Raw genomic sequence first — 22,934 nt, 5'->3', positions numbered from 1 at the left:
ATCGTGTGCTTTCAAGAAACTTGGTCGCTGAAAGAGTTTAATTTACTGGGCTATCAAACTTTTAATACTCCGGCCATTGCTACCCACCGCGGAAGAAATAAGTATAAGTATAAGTATAAACCGTTTTGTAACGCGCTCTGTTACTGGTGAGTATCCTGGCGCGGGGAAAAAGACAGAGAGGCAGAGAACAAGACATCGGGGGATCCTCCTAGACTGCACTCTTGAATAGGTGAGTTTTCAGGTGTTTTTTTAAAGCAGCCACTGTAAGGGGGCTTATGCACCTACATTGCAACCACCTCAGACATAATAGTTCATAACTTTATATCAGCAGACTGCTACCAGATTTTGGCAGTGAGTTGGCCTGGCCAGTATAGAGGGGCAATTATATATTTTTATAACAATTCTCACCCCTCTACTTGGGAGGAAATTATTACAAACTTTAGAAACTCACTTAGAGAACTAGAAAATTCAAGAGAGGGGGATTTATTACTATTATGGATGGGTGATTTTAACTGCTCCCTCTGTACTTCATAGGCCACAGGCATGTGCCCCCTGATGGGTAAGAGGGAGGAACCTCTAACACACTTTGTCCACTCTAAGTTAGGGGACTTGCTCAATGCACCAATATATTAGTTTGATCTGCGCTTTATTAATGAATGCTGCTCACCAGAAGAGAGCTTTAAGCCGACTTTTATTGGTAGAGGGGCCAATACGTTAATCGACTTCACTTTTCTATCTTCCAGATATCAATCACTTGTAGCATCCTGGGGGACACTTAATGTCGCCATGAGTGACCACTATCCTATCTCCTTTTGTTTTAATATAGTGGGCCGGGAAGCAACTACTAAAACCTCATATCCTACTCCAATTAGTTTAGCTAGCACAAATGGTTACACCATTAGATGGGCTAAGGTAGATCCTAACCTATTTGTCCAAAAACTAGTTACGAAAATGTATGAACAACTACTCATCTGCCTTTCCACAACTGTGGGAAATTGTCAAGCACTAGACGCTTTTGGTAAGATCACAAATGAGATAAAAAAAGAGTTGTCTAGACAATATAAAATCCAGATAAAGAAACACAAGGGTTGGTTTGATAAAAACTGCACTAGGGCACATCGAAATCTGAAATCTGCCTTACAGGAAGACCCTAGATCTATCGAACGTGTAAGATGCAACAGGAGAGCTTACCGTGTAGCCATTGATAGAAGAAAAAAAAGAGTTAAAAGTGGCACTATGGCTAAATCTCCATAACGCATGCCTATCAAACGATAATATAGCGTTCTGGAGAAAGGTGAATGCCCCATTTTTAAAAGACAACGAAAGGGATTCTATTGATATGGCCATTTCTGGTGACTCCTGGGTTGAGTATTTTACTAACTTATACAATAACCAACCCGCTCCCGGGCTAACTATCTCCAGCAATAACCAATCAATGTTACAGCCAGAGTCAGTTGGAGCAGAAATGCTCCCCCTGGAGATTAAATTTAAACATGCAGAAGTTGTTAAGGCAATAGAGGACAGTCCTGCAGGGAAAGCTCCAGGACCGGATGGGGTCCCAATTGATTTGTACAAATCTGTGCTACCTCTCTGGTCCCCGTTGATCACTAACGTCTTAAACCATGCAAATGGTGTGGGCTTCATTGCAACTTGGTCAGAGGCAGTGGTAATACTCATTTTTAAAAAGGGTGATAGAAACAACCCCGCCTGCTATCGCCCTATCTCCCTTCTGGATGCCCTAATAAAGGCGGCGGGAAGGATAATCCTTAGTAGGCGTCCGGAATGGGCTGAGGAAAGGGATATTATCACGGACCTGCAATATGGCTTCTGTACTGGGAAGGGCACAATCGAACAAGGTTTAAACTTAGCACTTTTAACTGCAAAATACACTGAGGCTAAGAAGGAAAGCCTGTACATAACATTCGTGGACTTGAGTTCCCCGTTCCATTGTGTGGACCATACGATGCTGTGGAGCATTTTATTTGACATGGGTGTGGACCAACGGATTCTGACATTTATAAGGGAGTTGTACAGAGACGCAGGTGCTAGAGTACGCTGTGGGGCGGGGGGGTTTGCTCAGATAAATTCAACATCAAAAGAGGTGTGAGGCAAGGGTGCATCCTTGCACCCTTCCTCTTTACACTATATATTAACTCGGTGGGCCTTCACCTTAAGAAGTTTCAGTTCGACTACCCGGCTGTGGGGGGGAAGCCCATTCCCATCCTCCTGTATGCCGACGACGCTGCTTTAATGTCACGCACCGTTGCCGGGCTACAGAGGGCAGTTACTGAATTTTCTGAATACATGGTCGCCCGCGGCTTAACAGTAAATGTTGCAAAAACTTATTCTATGATGTGTAGTACTCTGAAGAAAACAAGTAGAGCTATCTACCTGGGAACCAAAAGGATTGAAAATACTAGCAGTTTCTCCTATTTAGGAGTTACATTTGATAGCAGAGGCTCCTGGAAAGAGGCTGTATGCACAAGAAGATTGGCCCTTAGTAGGGCTTACGGCGCCTTGATTAATTTTTCAAGAAAATTAGGCGGGAGACCAGTGCGGGAGCTTATACAGATTTATAAAGCTAAGTGTGTTCCCATTGGCACATATGGGGCTGGTCTATGGGGAATGGCCAAAACAGATGAGATTCAATGTATTGAAAATAAATTCATTCGCTATTTACTGGCGGCGCCAAACTCAATGTCCACCTATTTTTGCCATGGGGAAGTGGGCCTAAATTATATAGAAGATATCATTAAATCGTCCCCACTTCTTCTATGGCATAAAATCTGGGTGATCATAGAAACATCGCTAAATAGAGATGTTGTGCGAGACTGTGTGTCTCTAGACGGAGTAACAAAAATTAAATGGCTCAACTACATCAAGGAAATATCAGCCGAACTGGGCCATAAAGAATACTTTGACAATCCATCCTGTTTAGAAAAAATCTCGCAAAAAACTCTTAAAAGATCTATTATGGAACACCTAGTTAAGAAAAGGTGGCATTAAGAAAAACAGAAACAATCTGCTATGGCCCATCAATTGTTGATCACCCATGTTGGGATACAACCCTACTTACTGTTAGAGCCTAGCCCCTATTCGAGAATGTTGTTGACCAGGCTACGAGTGGATACTTTCTTTCGTTTAGTGTCATTTCCCAAATGTAATGATTGGTCTCTTCACCTAGAGAAGTGCCCCTGTGATGAACTTTCATCCCAGACTAACATTCACTGTATCTTCTTTTGTAAATGTTATGTTATCCCCAGGAAAAAGTTTTTGATACCAATACTAAGGAACTGGGGCATTAGAGGGTGCACTGCCGCTTTCTCTAGATTGAAACCACTAGAATCACTTTTTGTGATGAAATCAGTCATCTCTTATCTAAGGATTGTCATTGCCTTGAGGAAAACTCTGTGATATGGGCATCTTTTTAAACTGGTTTATACTTTTTTGGCATTTTCCCCTCTACCTTTTGCACTAAAACGATCCCTCTATTCATTTCGAAATGGGGGAGAGATCCTGTTTGTTGTGGTATATGATATGTTCTCCCTATACATGTTATGAAACATGAATTGTGATGGAAATTCTTAACTGATTTTAATATTTTAATCAAATGTTTCATATGTTCTGTTATGATTTAATAACAAAAATCGAATAAAGCTGATTTTTGACTTTGACTTCACTGGTGGTAGGTGTTGTTTTTCGCTGTGTTCTGTTTGGGTTTTGAAAGCAGCATGTCAAAGAATATTGCTTTGTGATCGGTCCAGGTTACCTGGATAGTCTTTATATTGACTAGGTTAGAACTGTTTGTAAAAATCCTGTCTAGTGTGCGTCCTGCTTGATGGGTTGGTTCAGGAACAATTTGCTCTAGGCCAAAAGCAGAGAGAGTTTGTAGGAGTAGGGCGGTGTCAAAATCTTTCTCTTTCTCCAAGTGATAATTAAAATCATCCAGGATTGTACAATTGGTTCACAGCATAAGGTTTTCCACAATATCTGATATTTCTTGGGGAAAATCTTTCCTGGGGTTTGGGGGTCTGTAGAGCAATATACCTTTAAATGTTGCTTTTTATCTAGAAAGTAATTGTTTCTCCAAAGGAGGATATAGATGATTGGCAACTTGTTGTTAAGTCTTCCCTATGATTGCTATTCCTCCTCCCGCTTGTGTTTTCTGTCACATCTATAGATGTTGAAACCCTTTAGGAGTGCTGTCTCTATGTATATTTCCAGGTTGTATCTGGACAACTTTCTGTGGGAAAGGCAATAGATAGATTATATGTCTCCATAAATAGGTTGAATTCATTACTGTGTTTTAGTAGGGGTCTTGTGTTTAATAATACACATGATATCTTATTTTTCTTGGTTGTGTCTTTAGTACAGAAGCCATTTTGAGTATTTGTTTTTAGGTTGGTGGTCTTCTTCTGTCTTTGGGTATCCCTGCAAGCTTTAATATCTGGGTCTGTTTTTATTTCTGAGAAAAGTTTACTAGGACTTGCTTTTATTTTGAGTCTGCAGTTTGAGCATCGGTTGATTGATTTGGTCTTTAACAGAGAGCAATCAATATTTGTACAGCCTTCCCGATTACTTTTATTCAGTTTTAAAATTGTGTCTAGAGTCAGATGTCCTGGTTTGGAAAGGCCAGGGTTTCCGGCCCTAGGCCCAGTCCAGGCACGGATGGGCACAGACAAGCTTTTCTTTGGCACGCCGCCAGCGGCGAGCACACTGCGCCCTTGGCTTTCCATCTGTTTTATGCGTCCACCCCGGAAATGACGCCCTTCCCGGAAGCTACCTCCTAGCTGAAACGCTAAACTCCGTCCCAGATGGCAGCCTGATTTTACACTCTGTCCTCTCTCCGTACAATGGGGAGCCCCTCCCCCCCCCCCCCGCAACGGACCAGAGAGTTAGAGTTCCCAGTTAAGTGAGTAAAATCAAGCTATCAGATGTTAAGATCAAGTTAACATCAGAAACCAGTAAAAATATAAATGAGATTAAGTGGTTAAAATGTAGGATTAAGTCGTTAAAAATGTTTCAGCAGAGGGAAGCGCGCAGCTTCTTACTTTCACTCTCGTCTTGGGCATTTGAAAAACCTAGGCTAGGTTGGACTCCCGCTGTTGTACAGTCTAGGGGTGCACAGAGATACAGAGAGGTACTGAAAATCTTGTCCAGTGTTCCAGAAGACTTGTTAAGTCAGTATGAAGGACAAAGGCATCTCTAGTGCCTCTACCAGTTGTTCCTGTTCCATTTGGGTGGAGGAATGCACATAGTAGGACGATTTAACACCCCCTCCTCACCCCCAACTCCACCCCAGGTATCCCGAAGTGGTACCTCTGAGGAGCATGACTTCCAGGGTGGTAGCATAAGCTCTTTTGACAATTGTTTCTATTGACAGACTGCTAAGTGTCGTCCTTTCTGACCAGGGATCAAACTTTTTTTGCTCTTGCGCAAGCTGGTGTGACATACCACTTAAACACTGGGGGTGGAGGGTCCTAGGGGAAAGTTTACCGACCTAATCTGCTATGGCCCCTAATTATATAACTACACCAACAAAAAATAACAGTAAGTCAAACAACCAACTAAAGCATGTATCTGTGTGTATCAAAGCAAAAAAGTGAGATCTAGACTATGGAAACTCATCCAAATATGCGAGTTCCCATCAGTCAACTAACGAGACCGCCCTTCATCATCTGGGGACCCTCATATTTAGAAGGTCGAGTATCCACAATAGATTGGTAGATGTTATAAGCCTAATCTATACCAAACGTATCGTGAGGGAAGGTAAAAGTGTCTGTAGATGACTGAGTAGCAGTGCAAAAAAGGAAAAGTGAAAGTGAATCAGTGAACAGTAAAGAGAGATTGAGTTAAGATTGGGTAGTGACAGGGAAATAAAAACGTTTATTCTGTACCCCATTCACTCCCAAAGTCAATAAAAACAGTGCAGATAGTAGTGTAACAAATAACTACTAGGAAGGATCTTAGGTGGACATGTTTCTGCAGACAAACGGAGCCAGGTGGTCTCCTGCTGCTTCTTCAGGACCATTAATGCTACTGCTAATGATAAAAAGAAGTAATTTCACCTTAGACGTGATCTGTTACCATCTTCCTGGCTTCATAGAGCAAAAGTCCAATGTGAAACACCAGATACATACAAAAGAAAAGGACAGACAAGGCACTATTAGTATATCATTTACCATGTGCATGACTCGTATGATTGGTACAAATTCATTTGCTGGCTGATATACTATCAGCCGTAGCAGGCAATGTAGTTTACCATCTCATTCTCCTATTCACTAACCTTATTAGCAGGAAGGAATAGCCCACCTCACCTGTCTTCAGCTCAGGTACTTGGAGCACCGCTCTGGCGAAGGGAATAAAAAAAGCTCTTTACACTATTGAAAATTGAAAACCATCAAACCGCAGTGATAAGTCAGTCTATAGCGACCCACCAAGTTCTACCAAGTATCTCCCCAGACATCTTTAAATGGCAAAATTAAATGTCAGGGCTTGCCAGCAATTGCTGCCTCGTGCGGCATATTCATCTGAGTGATACAGCGTTATCGGGTCATAGGTGTTGTTTGCGGCTACAATCCTGTTCCCAAATGCCGCTTATCGCATCTGCACTCTATGGCTGGTAGTCATAAATGTGGTGTCATCCGGCTTGTAGCCCTTGCGATTCAGCCGGGGTAGCTAGAGCATTTCTATAGAGGTAGTCTTAAGCATCATTGTTAAGGGCGTATCAGTAAACATACTGTTAGTCAAAGCCTCGCAACTCACCCATTTTTGTTCACACCTGAACAGGAAGGCAGAAATATCTGCCCCAGATGGAATCAATGGTTGATCTAGTACTGTCCTTAGGCTTAAGACTGACAAAATAGGGCTAAACGAAGACATCCCTTGGATGTCGCTTTAACTGATTTTTGTTTTAGCCTTATTAATGCATCACTAGAGTTGGCCCCTGCAATTTGCCTTATGAGCCCATAGTCCAAATAAGAAATATGATTCCAAGTCCAGGCGATGGGTCTAGTGTCAGGGTTGCCATTTCCCTTTTTCAGACCTACTATGGATCGTGTAATTTATATACTATCTATTCCCGATCTCTTTACAAGTTACTGGCTCTTATAATGTCTCAAATTATCACTGGGATCCCTCAACACCCGATTGAGTAAGCATTGGTTATTTGAATTACGGAATTGTCAACAAGAGCTTGCCTGTTTTTTCGCCAATTTAGTCGCGTTTTTGGCAAGAACTACAAGCAATTGTTTGTAGAACTACATTACCCGCCATTCCGAGCACGAAACGCTCTGATGACGTCAGACGTAATGGCGACGCCGTCTTCAGAACGAACTAAAGGTTTGGATTCTCGCCGCGTCGGTACCTCCCCAACAGACCGCCCAGAGGGACGTCCGGGGTACCGACGGAGAGGTGAGTGTCCATCATTTAGCATTTCTGTTAGCCACTCCATTGCGATAATATAGTGAGTTGCGAGGCTTTGACTAACAGTATGTTTACCGATACGCCCTTAACAATGACGCTTAAGACTACCTCTATAGAAATGCTCTAGCTACCCCGGCTGAATCGCAAGGGCTACAAGCCGGATGACACCACATTTATGGCTACCAGCCATAGAGTGTAGATACGATAAGCGGCATTTGGGAACAGGATTGTAGCCGCAAACAACACCTATGACCCGATAACGCTGTATAACTTAGATGAATATGCCGCACGAGGCAGCAATTGCTGGCAAGCCCCGACATTTCATTTTGCCATTTAAAGATGTCTGGGGAGAGACTTGGCAGAGCTTGGTGGGTCGCTATAGACTGGCTTATCACTGCGGTTTGATGGATTTCAATTTTCCATAGTGTAAAGAGCTTTTTTTATTCCCTTCGCCAGAGCGGTGCTCCAAGTACCTGAGCTGAAGCCAGGTGAGGTGGGGCTATTCCTTCCTGCTAATAAGGTTAGTGAATAGGAGAATGAGATGGTAAACTACATTGCCTGCTACGGCTGATAGTATACTGCTATTTTTTGTTGGTGTAGTGACATACCACTCCCCCGCAGCATACCTCCTGCAAACCAAAGGTTTGGGGGTGCGGATTAAGGAGATTTTGAAGAGCATGATGGGAACTCTGCTCGAAAACCTACGGAGGAAATGGATCGTCTCTTGCCATGTCTCTTTTTTTTTCACTGATGGATTCCACAAAAAGGATAGGGTTCAGTCCCTTTAAAGTTCTATATGGATACTCAATAAAGGATTCACTCACTTTAATCAAAGTCCAGAGGGTAAAAACCTCTGAGTCTCCACAGGACTGGAAGTTCTTTTTTTTTTGTGCTAGATATCTGTTTTGTGTTCTGATATGTATGTATGTATGTATAGGCATTTATATAGCGCACTACTTACCCGTAGGGTCCCAAGGCGCTTCGACCGCTGCGAAACCCTTCCTGGCTTCCCTGAGAGATGGTCCCTTAATGGGTATCTCCAGGGTGAGACCAGGCATCCCCGGCGGTCTGGTGGGGCCGTTAGTGAAGATGAGGCAAGCTAATGCCCAGAGTTGCCGAGTGTGATCACTGATCAGAGTGGGCACCGAGGCGAGAGAATTATCGAGTCCGCTGACCCTGGTCCAGAAACCTGCCGCGCCGGGAATCGAACCCTGGTCCCGGGCCGTCCTCTGCTCTCGGGTCTACCGCCTCTAACCAGTGAGCCACACTACTTCACTAGTCAGGAAGTGTACCTACTTTCTCTGTGAAGATGGCTACTGCCCCATCAAAACCAAAGATACTCTGCAGTAGGATGTGGTGGGCTATGTAATTGGCCTCAGGAAGTTGATGGTGCAGTGCACCGCCACTAAAGTTGGGCCAAGTAACTCCAGCTTGTCCCGGGGCCCTCTGGAAAGGGTACCCACAAATGTTTTGCATCAGTCCGACTAACTGGTGAGTTGAAAGCCTGCTAAAGATTGTTTTTGTTTCTCAAAAGAAGTGAACATGATTGAGGGGCAAGCTCCTATGTAGCAAGCAGCCACACACCCATTTTTAATGTCCATACCAAGATGCAGAGATATTCTTTTGGGTATGATTTGTTGTGCTATATTAAGTGACACTAAACTAACATGCCACCTTTCTGCTCCAGGACGAGTGCTTGATTTGTGAGGTCACCCCAGGATCATTAGATTCCAGTGTCTGTAAATGCATGTTGACAAAAACAAGATGTAGTAGACAGGATACAAATGGTACCCCAACAGAAGACTTTCTTTCCACATCAGCCAGCCACCCTTCAGCTCCCATTGTAGGCAGGTTGCATGTGTTATACCTACTATCTGCGTGTTGGAAAATTGTTTACCACAAAAGATTGTAAAAGTTAAATTACTGTAGCACATGGCATGCCTAACCACCTCCACATGTCCAACTTGCTTTCAGTTGCACTGGGGGCCAGATGAAAGGCATTAAAACATGACCTGCACTGGGGGAAAAGCTTATGACCCATGATAGACATTGCACAGTTCCTTTTTTTGTTGAGAAGATTTAAAATGAAGTGCAGGGGTATAGTCTCTTAGACATCTGGTTGTGCCTCACATATCTTACCATCTATCTTCTAAACTTGGAAAAACAGGGGGATAGAAATGCTATGAGATACCTAGAATTTCGGAGTTAAATTCATAAGATAAATGTGTCACAGTGCAAACCTCAAACCAAAATTACAGAATTGCCACACAATTTCCCTTTCAGCTATCAGAGGTGGGATTTCGAGGATCAGAACCAATCGACTCCCAGGGATTCTGAAACCTCCGCCGGTTGCCAGGAGCATATTTTATAGACAATGCATGAATTTAATTACAGAGATGTTTCTTACCTCAGGGATGTAAATGCTGCCACCCCGCTCTCACCACTACTCGCAGTTAAAATTAGATTGAGAATATTTTGTCCCACCTCCTGATCTGCCCCATTGGCAAACATTGTAGCTTCCTCCTACCTTCATCATCTGTATTTGAGCTTCACAAGGAAATCAGATCTGACCAATCATAGACATTGACATGACATATTGAGAAACTGAGGTAGGAGCCATCTTTGGGCTAACTCGCAGTGCTCTCTGACACAGTGCCGATCCGAGGACCATGTGCGGTTCGACAATGCATTGACCTTTACTGCGCGGCTCCACAACAATGCATTGATTTGACTGGAAGGTTCGACGATGCAGCACCGATCCGAGATTCCGATTGCAAGGCTCGATCACTACGCAGTGCCAATATTAAGACACTGCTGCGATGCTCCATACAAGGATACTTTTTCAGCGGGACCTGCTTGGGGTCTGTAGCTGGCCTACCCTCCATCATGGTTGGCCTGAAACTTGGATTTATCCAAGTCTAGTGCGACCTCAAGTAACTTTTTAGCATTATTGACTTCTAAGCACTGTTTTGGGTTTTCATTTCTTGAAAATATGATATCTCAACTTCTACTGATTTTTTTTCTTTTGATCTTGTTGTACTCAGATAAATATTATCTATTTTTCTAAACGGGTGTGGACTTTTTTTGTGGTGTTTTTACTTTGTTACTGTAATTAAAGTGTGCACAAAAACATTACACCATTGCCTCTTAAGTTAAGCCTGTTAGCGCTCTCCAGCTACCTGCTTGGACAGGGTGTATAGCAATTGTTGTGCGTATAAACGCCGTTCATCCGCTGCACCCCAATGTTGTGCAGAAAATCTATAAGCTTATAGATTTTCTGCACAACAGAGTGATGCAGCGTACGAACACTGTTTATACGAACACCAACTGCGGTGTTTCACAGAGCCTTTTAGCCTTTTTCACCACCATTACTAATTTGCTTATCCTTCAACCATCAAAACTGCCTGCTGGGCTGTCTTTATTGCAGCAGCTACCTGGCATCTTTGTGGCAGATCAAGGCGTATTTATCACGTCCCTTGACCGCAATTAACACACTTTATCTTGGAAGTCATAACTCCAAACCGCACTAATACAGGGATACTAGGCTGCATTTTTCCAGTGATTACATATGCCCTGAAGAAGTCCTCTCTACGGACGAACGGTGTTGGCTGTGGCTGTTTCCACTACATATGTGTGAAAATTCATAAAAATAAAGATAAGAATCATAGTCTTGTTTTCTCTTTGTTATTCTTGTGGTGCATCTTTACATCTTACATTTTTATCTATAACCAATTTTTGGTTTATGCACCCTGGCAACAGGTGCTTGTACTATATGCTTATATTAATATTCATTTACGTTTGAAGATAACACTTGGAACAAAGTAGTCAAGTGCAGTCTCTATGGTCCGCTGCTTCTGCTCTATTGATATTGGACAGGGTGTATACTCTGCCAACCAGAAACCTCAGTTTCTAACAATGCACAATTGGTCATGACATATAAGTGCATTTTCGTATTTTAAATAAATCTGCTTAAAAATAAAAGCACGCCATTTGTTTTATATACTTATTACTGTTGTTCGTGAAGTAGTGTGCTGTATGTGTTTCTAGTTAACGGCGTATACAGGTTAAAGAAAATATTAGGAACTTTTACATGAACAATTTGAGCTGTGGTGTTCAAACTTGTGTTTGTCAATCAGTGAATAATTGCATATCCCATTTTCTTCAAGGAACAACAAATTCACGAGAAGAGGCAGGGAGAATATGCAGAGCACATGAAACAACAACAGCTGCAGCTTGAAAAGAAAAAAGAAATGGAGGAAAAATTGAGGAGGGCCGAACAGCAGCAATTACTAGAGGAAAAAGCCCAACAACTGCGTGATGGTATGAAAGCCTATTCTGTTCACTTACCAGGCATAGACAAGCTGAAAAACTAATTTGTTGCATTTTTTTAATTGACCTTCATGCTCTCAATGTCGCTCCTTCTCAGTCAATACAGTATTCGTTTCCAACCATGCCACGCCAGACATAATATAACTTTTTTTGCTGTTTTGAGTGATTTAACTCTTTGTGACCTGGGGAGAGAGTGGGACATCTGACTGGGGTACTATGGTCCGGTTTCTTTGGCTTGGTTGCATAATCTATCCAAAACTTCCTGGAGTTTGTGAGCTAGCGCTAGCATAGACCAGTGGGAGTGGCCTCTCTTCCCTGGAGCAGCTACCTTTTGGACAGTGGCCCCATTAATTGTGAAGCTAATGAGATGATGCTTTGTTGAAGACCCCTGTTGAAACCTGAATGTGTGACGACTTGTGCAGTCTTATAGCAGGGCAAATGTTGTACAGGCTTACATCAAGGCACTCACTGGTGGTACAGGATACAAGTCGTACTGGCTTACAAAAGTACGCAGATTGTGTAATCGTACAACAATGGTGTATTCTGTGCCTCATTACATTCTATAGTCTCAGGAGAACAAGTCATCTAAATGTAGTCATGACCTACATAGGACCAGTCTTTATTCTATTGTTTTCATCCAAACAACTAATAGTGATTTTCTTGGATTTGACTATTTATACAATTCTTTATTACTAATATCAGCAAACCTGCGATTGAGAAGTCATGAAGCAGGGCACCGCACATGTTCTTTGAGGTCCGGTTACAGGCATCTTTAGCTTTCTGTTCCTCCAAGCAGTGCAATAAGAAGTACAGAATCCGTCCCCTTCAGCTATTGGCTTAAATGTACTTTTATATATTTACTCTGCTTATTCAGTGACATTTTTCTTTATAGATGCATGCCTTTTTAGGTCTCGGCCTGATCTACCGCATTCGCCAGTCTGGCCGAGACATTTAATAGCTGCTTTTAAAGCTACCAAAGCGGCCACCCGCTTGCTATCACGCGCACAAGAGCGCTTGACGTGCACAGCTGGCATTTGGCTTCTTTGATCGTGGCGTGATTCCCCTCTCCTACCCCCTCCCACTCCCTCCTCCTCATATCTTAATTTCCCTTTTGCGCGGCTGCCTAACCCATCCCCCTCTCTATCATGCAGCGTGAGAGCCCGCTCTTCCAAGGCTCCCTAAAAGGGCGGGCCCCCATCCGTCCTCAGATAACTCCCCTCGCTTCTCTTGACACATCCCACCGTCCCCTCCGGCGTCGTGCCATTGCCTCCCTCACGAGTACCGCGAGCTCTGGCTACCACCATGTGTCTTGCCCTCCTCCGAGTCAACCTCTTTCCACGCTGCTATCCCACCCCCCTGACCTCATTCTCTGCCATCCCTCCAGCATGACTTGTTTTCACTCTGCTACAGGAAATGCTTTGGAGAGGGCATCTTAAGAGGGGCATTAAATGTCGGGCTGTGTCTCTCCTCTGGCTACCCTTACTCTACGTGCCTCGGTATTGTTCCTTTTTAATCTACCAATCGAGCCTCGCCCCCTCCCGTTTGATTTTAGTTCTCATCCGTTGATGTCGGGAGTGTTATTTTAAGCGGATCTGCTCAGACGCTGTGTTTTTAGCTTTTTTCCTGGACCTCAGCCAGTGTTTCTGGTCTCGTGGCCCCGCTGGGTGGCAGTCACGTGAGAGGCTGTCACAGCCAGCCTCCAACTTCTGTAAGATTGTGAAAGCATCATGAGAGGAGTAGGGCAGACAAGTCTCTGACTGACTGGAAAGCGACCCCAGCTCTGCAGTCAACCTGGTGTTATACTTGCGAACTCCTAGTGTGCTTGAACGCAGGTCGGCTTATTCACCACTTTCCATTGCTTAAACCAAAGTCTGTGAGCTTGGTTTTGTTTATTAAAAAGTGCATAGTTGAACGTCACAGAACTGTCACTGGTGACCACCTCCCTCCACATCATTACATACGCGTGTTTCCAGTCTCAAACTTTTCCTAATAAACCATTGAAATCAGGTGTTAGTTTAATTAGGTAAATGGTAGCAAAACAAGACTACAACACCCACAATCCACTGTTTTATCACACAAAAGTCCAGCACTGGGAAGAGTGTTTACTATCACCTGAAGGGAGTTGGGTACCCTCCCACTGCTAAGCAGAGCAGAGAGTAGAATGTTACTTTCCCTAGTGAAATACAACATGAAAACGAATTGACATGTCAAACGAAGAGAACTTCTATTTTACAAAAGGGGTTAATAGAATACGTAATTCCGTGGCAGTGGCGTTTCCCACATAATTATGGATGTAATGCACATGCACAAAATCCACCATCTGCAGCATAATATGTGATAAAACCTCAAAAAAGCAAAATAATGCTGCCACAGAATGTATGCGTATTGCCTTTTTGGGCCCATAATTCAATCAGCATCGCTGCATAATTTTCTCCTTCATTGCTCCATATTTCCAGCGGCCCTCAGACACAAGAGCTCTTATGAACATGAGTGATGTTGCATAAAAAGCTTTAAACAATTCCGGTCATGTCTAATCTTTTGTAGCTTTTCTACACTGGAATTGTTTAAGAATTATAAACGTTTAATCTATTATGCTCCCACCCACCCACACGTTGTTCAGCATCAACCATCCTCATATAGCGTTTTATCTTGAAATGCAAAATCTAACATCTCTTGTAGGCTACATCATTCAGGTTTTGCCAGACAACTCATGGTATTGAAATAAGTGTTTGTTTGTAAAAGGTGTGGTCAGGTGGCCACAAGTAAATGTAGGCGTACTTGTAAAGCGCACTGATACTCCAGAGTGTCCTGGCGCTGTACTCATACCGCAAGGGAACCCTTCCTGGTTTTTCCCCGTGAAATGTCCACTCCTGGGCATCCCCAGGGTGCAACCAGGCATCCCTAGCGCTGTTGGGGGCCATTGTGGAGACTAAGCAAGCTATTGCCCAGAGTTGCAGCTTGGGACCCATGATTAGAATAGGCACCGAGGCGAGAAATCCGGTCCGAGGAATTATGAGCCCAAGATCCGCCGAGACCAGCCGAGGCGGGAATTGAACCCTGGTCCCGGGCCAGACCTCCGCAACAGGGTCTGCCGCTCTAACCATTGAGCCACACTTCTCCACGCTCCAAGTGAGATAGAGTATCTAGGCTTACCATCTAAATATAAATCCTTCTTCACGTGGCTGGAGAAATCAGAATAAATGTAGACATTTATATCACACGTGATAAAATCAAGTCGTAGGAGACAGCAGGGTCAACCCTGTCCGTTTGCTTTACAGATTTCAACACTGCTATTAAGGACATTATAATGTATACCATGGAATATAATATCCAGCAACTCAATTACAAGCAATCCCTGATTCAAAGCTCAGTGTCTAACTTAAAACAAAAGAACAAGCATTGGCATAGCCAATAGGTCTCCTTTTTGGGACCTTATAAGTGTTTAGTTATCCAGCACAATAACCTTAGTGCAACAACATTAACTGTTGCATGGCTAAACACTTATAAGGTTCCAAAGGCGAGACCTATTGGATATGCCAGTGCTTGTTTTGTTAGGAGGTGCATTTTGTGTGCATGCCCTAGGCTGTTCCAGACAGATTGATTTCACCAATAACCCTTGCACATTCATTTGTTTTACTTTGCTGTCACCACCACTTACCCCTACTACCAATACCACTAACACCATTAACACCACAACCATCAGCAGAACTGCCAATACTACCTCCATCACTACCTAGTAATGGCAAAGCTAATAGGTCTGGTTATCACATGGAAATATATTTCTGCATTCCTATGTTTACATGCTTTGTAACTTTAAAGCAAGACTGTTGATTTGCCATTTCTTGTTTTATTATTATCTTGCAAGCGCATAGCTGTACATAAACAGATTGCAGCATTGGAATGTTAACCTGTTGGGTTAAAATAATAAGGTTTTACCGATTTTACAAAGATATTTTTGATAAAACATCAATAATTTACATTTGTTTTATTTGTTTTGATATAGAATGGGAGAAAGAAGAATTTGACAGAAGGCTAAAAGAAAATAACTTGTTATTACAAAAAAAGGAGCGAGAAGAGCGAGCCAGGACTGAGGCAAATGCATACAAAATAGAAAACGAGAAAGAAAACCTAGATAATAAAATGGACGAAGAAAGAAGGAAAAAGGAGCTTCTTCTTGCCAAAATGAGTGAGATTGACAAAGAAAAACAAAATGGTTTTCACTCGGATGTTCTGATCACAAAAGCCATTTCCCAAACCCAGCACTTAGACAAACCATCCAACCACGATTTAGCAGATAAAAAACCCAAAACGTACACTTTCTCGGAGCCTACGCAGAATTTGTACAATGGCATTCCAGTACAAGGAAAACCGGAATCTACCACTAAAGCAGAGGGACAAGGACGCAGAACAAACAATACCACCGATAACGTCGATTTAGCCTTTGGTATTTACGCACCTTCTTTTGGAAAGGTATCCGGAAGGTCTGGGCTGGCTATTCAAAAAAGTGATATGTCAGGGGACAACGTTGTGAACAATATGGATCTGGGTTTTAATAAGCAAAAAGATAAGAAGTCAAATTTATTGGAGCAACTATTTGGTGCCAACGCCATAACCACCCCCACCCTTTCAAAAACTGATGACCAAAAAACTGATACCAGAAAAGTTGGCAATGGTTCTGGCGATACTTTACCTTGGGATCGACCCAGCAAAGTTAACGCTAAAGAAGGTCGCCTCAATTTTACTGAAGTAAGAAGTGACAATCATAAAAGGCACCTATTGCAGCCTGCAACAGGAAGGCCCGCAGTGAGAGCCATTAATTCTTTGGACGATGAAATAGAAGAGGTGGCATTGTGAGAAGTGAAAAACAACGATTTACTAATTTGTAAATATACATCCCAATGATATTTATTAATTAAAGACGGTGAATTCTTTCATATTTGAAAAAATGAACATGAACTTTTAATTTAATGATTTGGAAATTTTAAACTGGATTATATGGACAAAATAGTGCACATTACAAAATCACCTTCACTGATATTTATGTACACCAAACATTTTTACATTTCATTTTTAAAATAGGGTTGCATTAAATGCACTTATAATTAAATACAGCATGTTGACTCTTGTGTTTCAATTGTTCTTCTATTCATGGGCATGTACACTGATTTATGTTCTATATGCTTTGTCCTTTCTTAGTGCCGTTCCCCTTCTCTTGTGTAATGTACTTAGCACCACCTGCTAAAACTCGATAGCCATCCAAGGACAAATGAGTCTTAAAGCTTTTTTTTTAAAATCCGGATGAGCTCACCAGTGCTCGAAGGAGATCTTAAGTCTTGCATTCTTATGGAGGAGGCGCATGACTGGTAGAGCAAAGGAATTGGTTAATTAGGGTTGTGTGATGATAATGTAAAGTATGTATGTTCTACTAATTTTAAGTTTTAAATTGTGTCCTGTTAGAGCAGACGTAGATTATGCACTACTTCAGAAACGGTTATTACAGCGTAAAATCTATTCTAGGTCAACTGACAAAGTACAGAAACGTGAGCAGAGCAGAAGTATGCTGTCTTTTTCATATGGAACATAATGACAATGCTACCACATTCAAAGTCATCACTGGCTCAAAAAAAATGTGATCACAGCACTTCCAACCAGCAGTCCCTACAGTGGCTACCCTGAGGCCAGTATCCACCTCAAAATTGCTTGTATGACCCATAAAGCGTTGCACCACAATGCTCTGTTTTACCTGAGCCAGAAATTGACTTTTGTCGGGTGGGAACAGACCCTCTCGAAGCTCAAGCTCCTTATTACTCAAACAACAAAAATTAAAGAAAAATAAATCTTAAAACCGATCCTTCTCTGGAATTGCCCCCACAATTTCAAGCTCCCTTAAACCCCCCCCCCCCCGCCACACCCCCAACTCCCTAATCAGATACTACCCATCCACCTCCATTTTCAGGAAAGAAGGAAAAAACTCTTCTTTCCAGCAAATTCCACTGTAAATTAGGTTCCTACCTCCCTATTCCCATGAGTGACCTTTCCCTGCTACTCTTACCAATTAGATTTGTAAATATTGGTCTGTTGTTCTTTTGGGATCAATACCATGTCTGTACATTATCACCAGATCACATTGCCCCCTTGTTTCAGCTTCTAAAGCGCCCGTCACCCGTAAGGATATTGTTTGCGCTATATAAAACTCTGAATGAAATAAAAATAAAGTTGCTGGAGTCCAGCAGTTTGGAATGCTAGGAGATAAAGGCACTTTTATCTGAGGGCTTAGAAATTAGAGCCTGCGCTATTGTCAATATGTGAATGATTTAATGAACTTGACCTTCGATCATAAGTGAGAATTGATATGGACGTCACTGAGACCATACTGGCAAAGTAATAATTGGTCCCTATAATTCATGTATTCTTCCCCTGGTGTGCCTTATTTCTTGGCACCTTTTTATGAGTGTTTGGGTGTAACTCCTGTTCTATGCCAATGACGGATTTACTATTATCAGGAGCCCCATTTATTTCAAAACCAGCTAAATAATGGGGAGCAGGTTTTTGGGGAAAAATATACGGGAATCAGAATTTTTTAATACGGTCCCATCGAGATTATTGAAGGCACACTTAAGGAGGTCGTTGATGTCGACTTTTCAATGAAAGTGTTTATTTCCTGCTTAGATACTAAAGTAGGTCAAAAGTACATGCACACACATCACATTTTAACCAAAAGGTGACAGTGGTTAAATAATTTCACACCTGAAAAATTACAGGATAGAAAATGGAGTTGGGTCGGTTCCCTTTGCATTCTTCTTGCCTGAGTTGAGCTCCTCTGTGTTCGGATGACTGCAGATCAGCTAACTCCTGGGAGCTGCTACAAGTTCTGCTTCTCCCTAAGTTGTAACATTGTTTATTGGCAACTGGACCTTTGTGTAAATCGAGCAAGCAGAAGCAGACGCCACGTTCATTTCCTGTAGCCCTGTTTCTGCTTACCTCAACCCCCGCCACCTACCAGAGCCATGCTGAGCTGTGGGGTTGTATCCCAGTCTTTTGGTCAGTGGATCAGGACCCCCAGATTACCTGTTTGCAGGCTGACCTATTTTGTCCTGCTGCTTCAGATCATTGGAGCCTTCAGGTGCCTTAGAGTGGCATGTGTAAGACAGAAAGAGAAGGAGAATCTTGCAGTCTTGGAACAAGTATCAGTGAAGCCCCTGTACTAATCAAGTTGATTAGAGTGCATGTGTTTGTTCATATATAGACATAGGAACCAGCTGATCTTTTTGCGTTGGTCCCTCGTCCTAGCAAACCAGGAGTAGAGGACAATTTACGTTTTATCTCATTGTTGAAAATGTTCTCTGAAGGACCTTGGAGTGACACTGGGCCAATGTGCGCCTTCACCAGGGGAGCTCTTGTCATCACAAGTTTCCTTATCTAACAGGAATCTGTAGCAGCAGGCTGGGAGAGTGAGAGAGGCTTTGGAAACTAGGGAAAAGAGAAGGTGGCAGCAATGTGGCTTGCTGCATAAGTAAATGTGAGTCGAGTTGAGCTTTTACTACACAAGTTCTATTTATCTTTCCTATTTCATTTGGTCTGAGTTATTTTCATGATAGTTCATGGCCACGGACATATAAATCCATCCATACCAGTTACAATTAACTGGAAAAGGTTCGGACGATCAAAGACACGGCAATGGCGTAGGTGGAGTCCACATAAATTACACTATTTAGTTGATTAAAAAAAATGTGTGCTTTACTGCTATTCTTGTAAAATAAATAAAACACTAGATAAGTAGGTTTTAAAAGAAATAAGATTTAGAAGACTAAGAAATGTACCAATAGTGACAAAGAACCATACCTCACCAAGTAAATACGTTCATGCGAAAATCCCTGTTCGTAGTATCTTTCCCTGCTGTACCCACGACTCCCCAATTTAAAGCCTCAAGGTGCCTCCCAACAAATTATTTCAGAAGATGAAACACATTTACCAAACAAACAACTGTACTCTCCCGCTGTTAGCCCTGGTCCGGTGCCAGGTGAAGTGCCACTTCATCTCTGAATATGCTGGCAGAAAATCTTTAAGTTTCCAACTTTAGTTCAGGGGTACCCTTCGATTATACTGTCCAGATGTTAAAATTGTTCAAGTAAAATTGCCTGGTAAACCAGGTTCTACAAAACCTCTTCAATAGAACACCAAGTACCCCAAGAATATTTTTAGACTTCAGTCCGAATCTGTCTTCAACCCCAGTTCGTCTCTTGGAAAGTATGTTCAATGCTCTAGGGGAATATGTCCTAATATCTGCAGCTATTCAAGACTTAAATAGAATAATGGATGCTATCCTGTCCTTATTAGAAAAAAACTTTGTTACATTCCGACCAGATTTTGTAGATGTTTACTAATATTCTCCTTAATCTATACAATAGATCATTGAAGGGCAATAAAATACTAGATAAATTAAGGAGTACTCTTGCTGACTGTGAACCCTGAAAGTCCAAAAGATTTTAATTGTCGATAAGGGTACACAGAAATATTACCTTCAAAAGAGGAAATCAAAACTATTTGCACTTCAGAAAAATAAAACATCTACACTTGCCAATAACAATGATCAGGTTTATTCATTAGAAAAACCTTATTTGAAGAAGTTGCTTCGTGGGAAAATAGGTTACCTGTAAACAAAAGTATATAATTATACACCTCTGATTTTTATAAAAGAGGAAAAAGCATCCCCCTTTAGTGGAAGGAGAGGGGCTATTGAGGATAAGGGATTAGCCCCTGATGAACATGTCAAGAAATGTATAAAGGAGCGTCAAACGATAAATATCTTAGTACAAAATTCGAACATTTTCCTTGGAAATCCACAAAAGAGTTGAAGCAAGAAAAACAAAATACGTAGACACATGAAAAAGCTTTCAAGACAGGCGAAATTTAAATTTGTGATTTCCCCATGGTAGAAGGAAAGGGCCAGCTGCTTGATAGGAACCTCTCCATTAGTTCCAGCATTTTAGTCTTAAATCCTTTGGCTACAGAGTTCCAAATAGGGCATATAGCTGAAATTACATCACCTCTTAATTTTGACCTCGTAGAGCTTCATACAAAGAAGAAGATACCTGATCAATTGCCCTACAACCTTAAGGAGGTAACAGTTGAGTTTCTTGACTTATACAGAACCTGTGATGTGTACTTATAATGCCACAACATTCTCACACTACTTAGTTCTTACCCACAGCTTCATATGTTGCAATCCACAAATATGAAGTTCATAAAATTAATAAAAATACAGACAGACTTAGATCAACCATCATCTAAGATGTTATTTAATTCCAAATTATTCCATCCATAATTCTGAAAGCATGTGACTACTTCCATTACAAAGGTATTGATGCTTGCCCTAAGAAATCTAGGCTCAAGGGAATAATAAAACTGTGTTTTGGGATTATATTATCCGTAGGAGTAATACCAACCTACGTTTAAATAATCCAAATTCCACATAGTCATATTTGCTTACTGAGTTTAAGGAAACAGCCCTGCTGCGACCATTCTTAAATTTTAGGCCGCTCTTAACAAATAGTCTGCTTATGAATTTGTATTTTTCTTGTGGTTGTGGAAATCATATAAAATTAGGATAATACTTTAAATTTTCCCTATATCTTGCACTCCAGGAACCGCTAGATTGGATAAAACTCGTGGGTGTCTCAGAGAGTAGATTATTAGTAGGTGTGGTCATTCACCCTCAACCCCAATCACTAATAGATCCTGTCAAGTCTTGGTAAATGAATCCTTGCTCAACCCTTGGTAGCTTAGAAAACGAGCAGTCGGGCTTCACTTCAGAGACACGTATGTGTAAAGCATTTAATACCACCAAAACAGTAAATAAGGGAAATACATAACACAATAAAAAAACAACACCAATTCATAAAACATAGAGAATTTTTTTATCTTTAAAATGGTGCATTAATGTCAAAAAGCCAATGTAGGGTACCAGAGATATGAATTTGTAAAGATTAAATAAAAAATTGTGCATTCTCGCACCAAAAAGCATAAAGCGCCACTTGCGGTTATCTGGTCGTTCTGGACCAGGAAAAAGACACATTTTGAGGCTGACCACGATAATTGCAGGCCTTATAGGTTGAGGGCTAGGTCCCGGTCAACCGTTTACCTTCGGACGTAGTCTTTTTCTTGATGCCTTTCTCTTGATGATGAGTCCTCTGGTTCCTTGGATCCAGCATTCGATTTGATGACGGCGGCCTGTTGCAGCTCAATGTTTTGGTGAGCCTTTGGAAGTCTTTGTCCTCGGACGTCAACGGCGAGAAGCACCAGAGCTTTCAGCGAGACAAACCAGCGCGGTCAGGCCGATTTGCGATTCAACAGCAGCTGCTTGAAGCTTGACGTCGAGCTGCTCTCCTTCTGGAGCTTTTCTACAAACCTTTGCAGAAAGTATCCGAACTGTTGAGTTCTTGCTGTTTGATAGTTCTTTGGGGGGAAAAGGGATCCAGTAGCACTAGCCAAGAGTTCAGAAACTCAGAGTTGCCTCTCGGGGCTAGGACTCAATTTCCCACAATACACCTGCACAGTCCAAGAAATAACCAGTTGCACCTTGTTAGCTGGGTTGATCCTCTCTTTGGCTCTGCATGCGGTTTCTTCCAACTCGGTGTTACCTTTTACTGATCAAGGAGTCCTCTCCTTTATGACACCTTGTGAGTGCAGCATATGCTATCCTTCTGAGTGCAGTCTTCTGTGGTGCAGTCCAAGGGTCCAGCAGGGCAGTCCTCCTCCTGACGTTCCAGGTTCCAATCTGAGAAGCTCCTGCTGCCCTGCCACATCATCCATTCTGGGCTGGCGGGTAGGGGCACCCTAACCAAAAGGGCTAAAGCTACCTCCCCCTTCTATGACCATTTCCTGCGAAGTGTGGCATATTTGTGACCCAGAATGCACTGTTATCCCAAAAATCAAAATGGGAGAATTCTGATTTTTCACAGCCTGGGTGGGTTGAAAATCATGAATTTATAAAAGACACGAAGGCTGATATTATGCATATTTCTTTAATTGGTAACTACAATGTAAAGAATTTAGAACATTACTTTAACATTCCAAAGTCCACAAAATCCTGTGAGTGGCAGCCATATTCCTTCTTCATGCTGCGAACAAGTGCATAAATTTGATCCATGTCAAAAAACTGTAACACAAAGGATAAACTC

General features: G+C 42.1%; 1 protein-coding gene across 6 annotated transcripts in view; it reads left to right on the top strand.

Moving 5' to 3' along the window:
• LOC147707527 (lebercilin-like) overlaps nucleotides 1–16,873 on the top strand; it is a 318,405-nt gene extending 301,532 nt beyond the window's left edge. For all 6 annotated transcript variants that reach the window (XM_086926539.1, XM_086926538.1, XM_086926541.1 and 3 more), the window contains exons 7-8: nucleotides 11,592–11,745; nucleotides 15,758–16,873. In XM_086926539.1, the coding sequence (XP_086782665.1) occupies nucleotides 11,592–11,745; nucleotides 15,758–16,608 (1,005 nt within the window). In that variant the 3' untranslated portion in view covers nucleotides 16,609–16,873. The remainder of the gene's footprint in view (nucleotides 1–11,591; nucleotides 11,746–15,757) is intronic.
• The last annotated feature ends 6,061 nt before the right edge of the window (nucleotides 16,874–22,934 follow it).

Source organism: Lissotriton vulgaris, chromosome 6 (genome assembly GCF_964263255.1).
Source record: "Lissotriton vulgaris chromosome 6, aLisVul1.2, whole genome shotgun sequence".
NCBI classification, from domain to species: Eukaryota; Metazoa; Chordata; class Amphibia; order Caudata; family Salamandridae; genus Lissotriton; species Lissotriton vulgaris.
The sequence above is the reverse complement of the archived record's forward strand: the minus strand, read 5'-3'. Positions and strand labels throughout refer to the sequence as shown.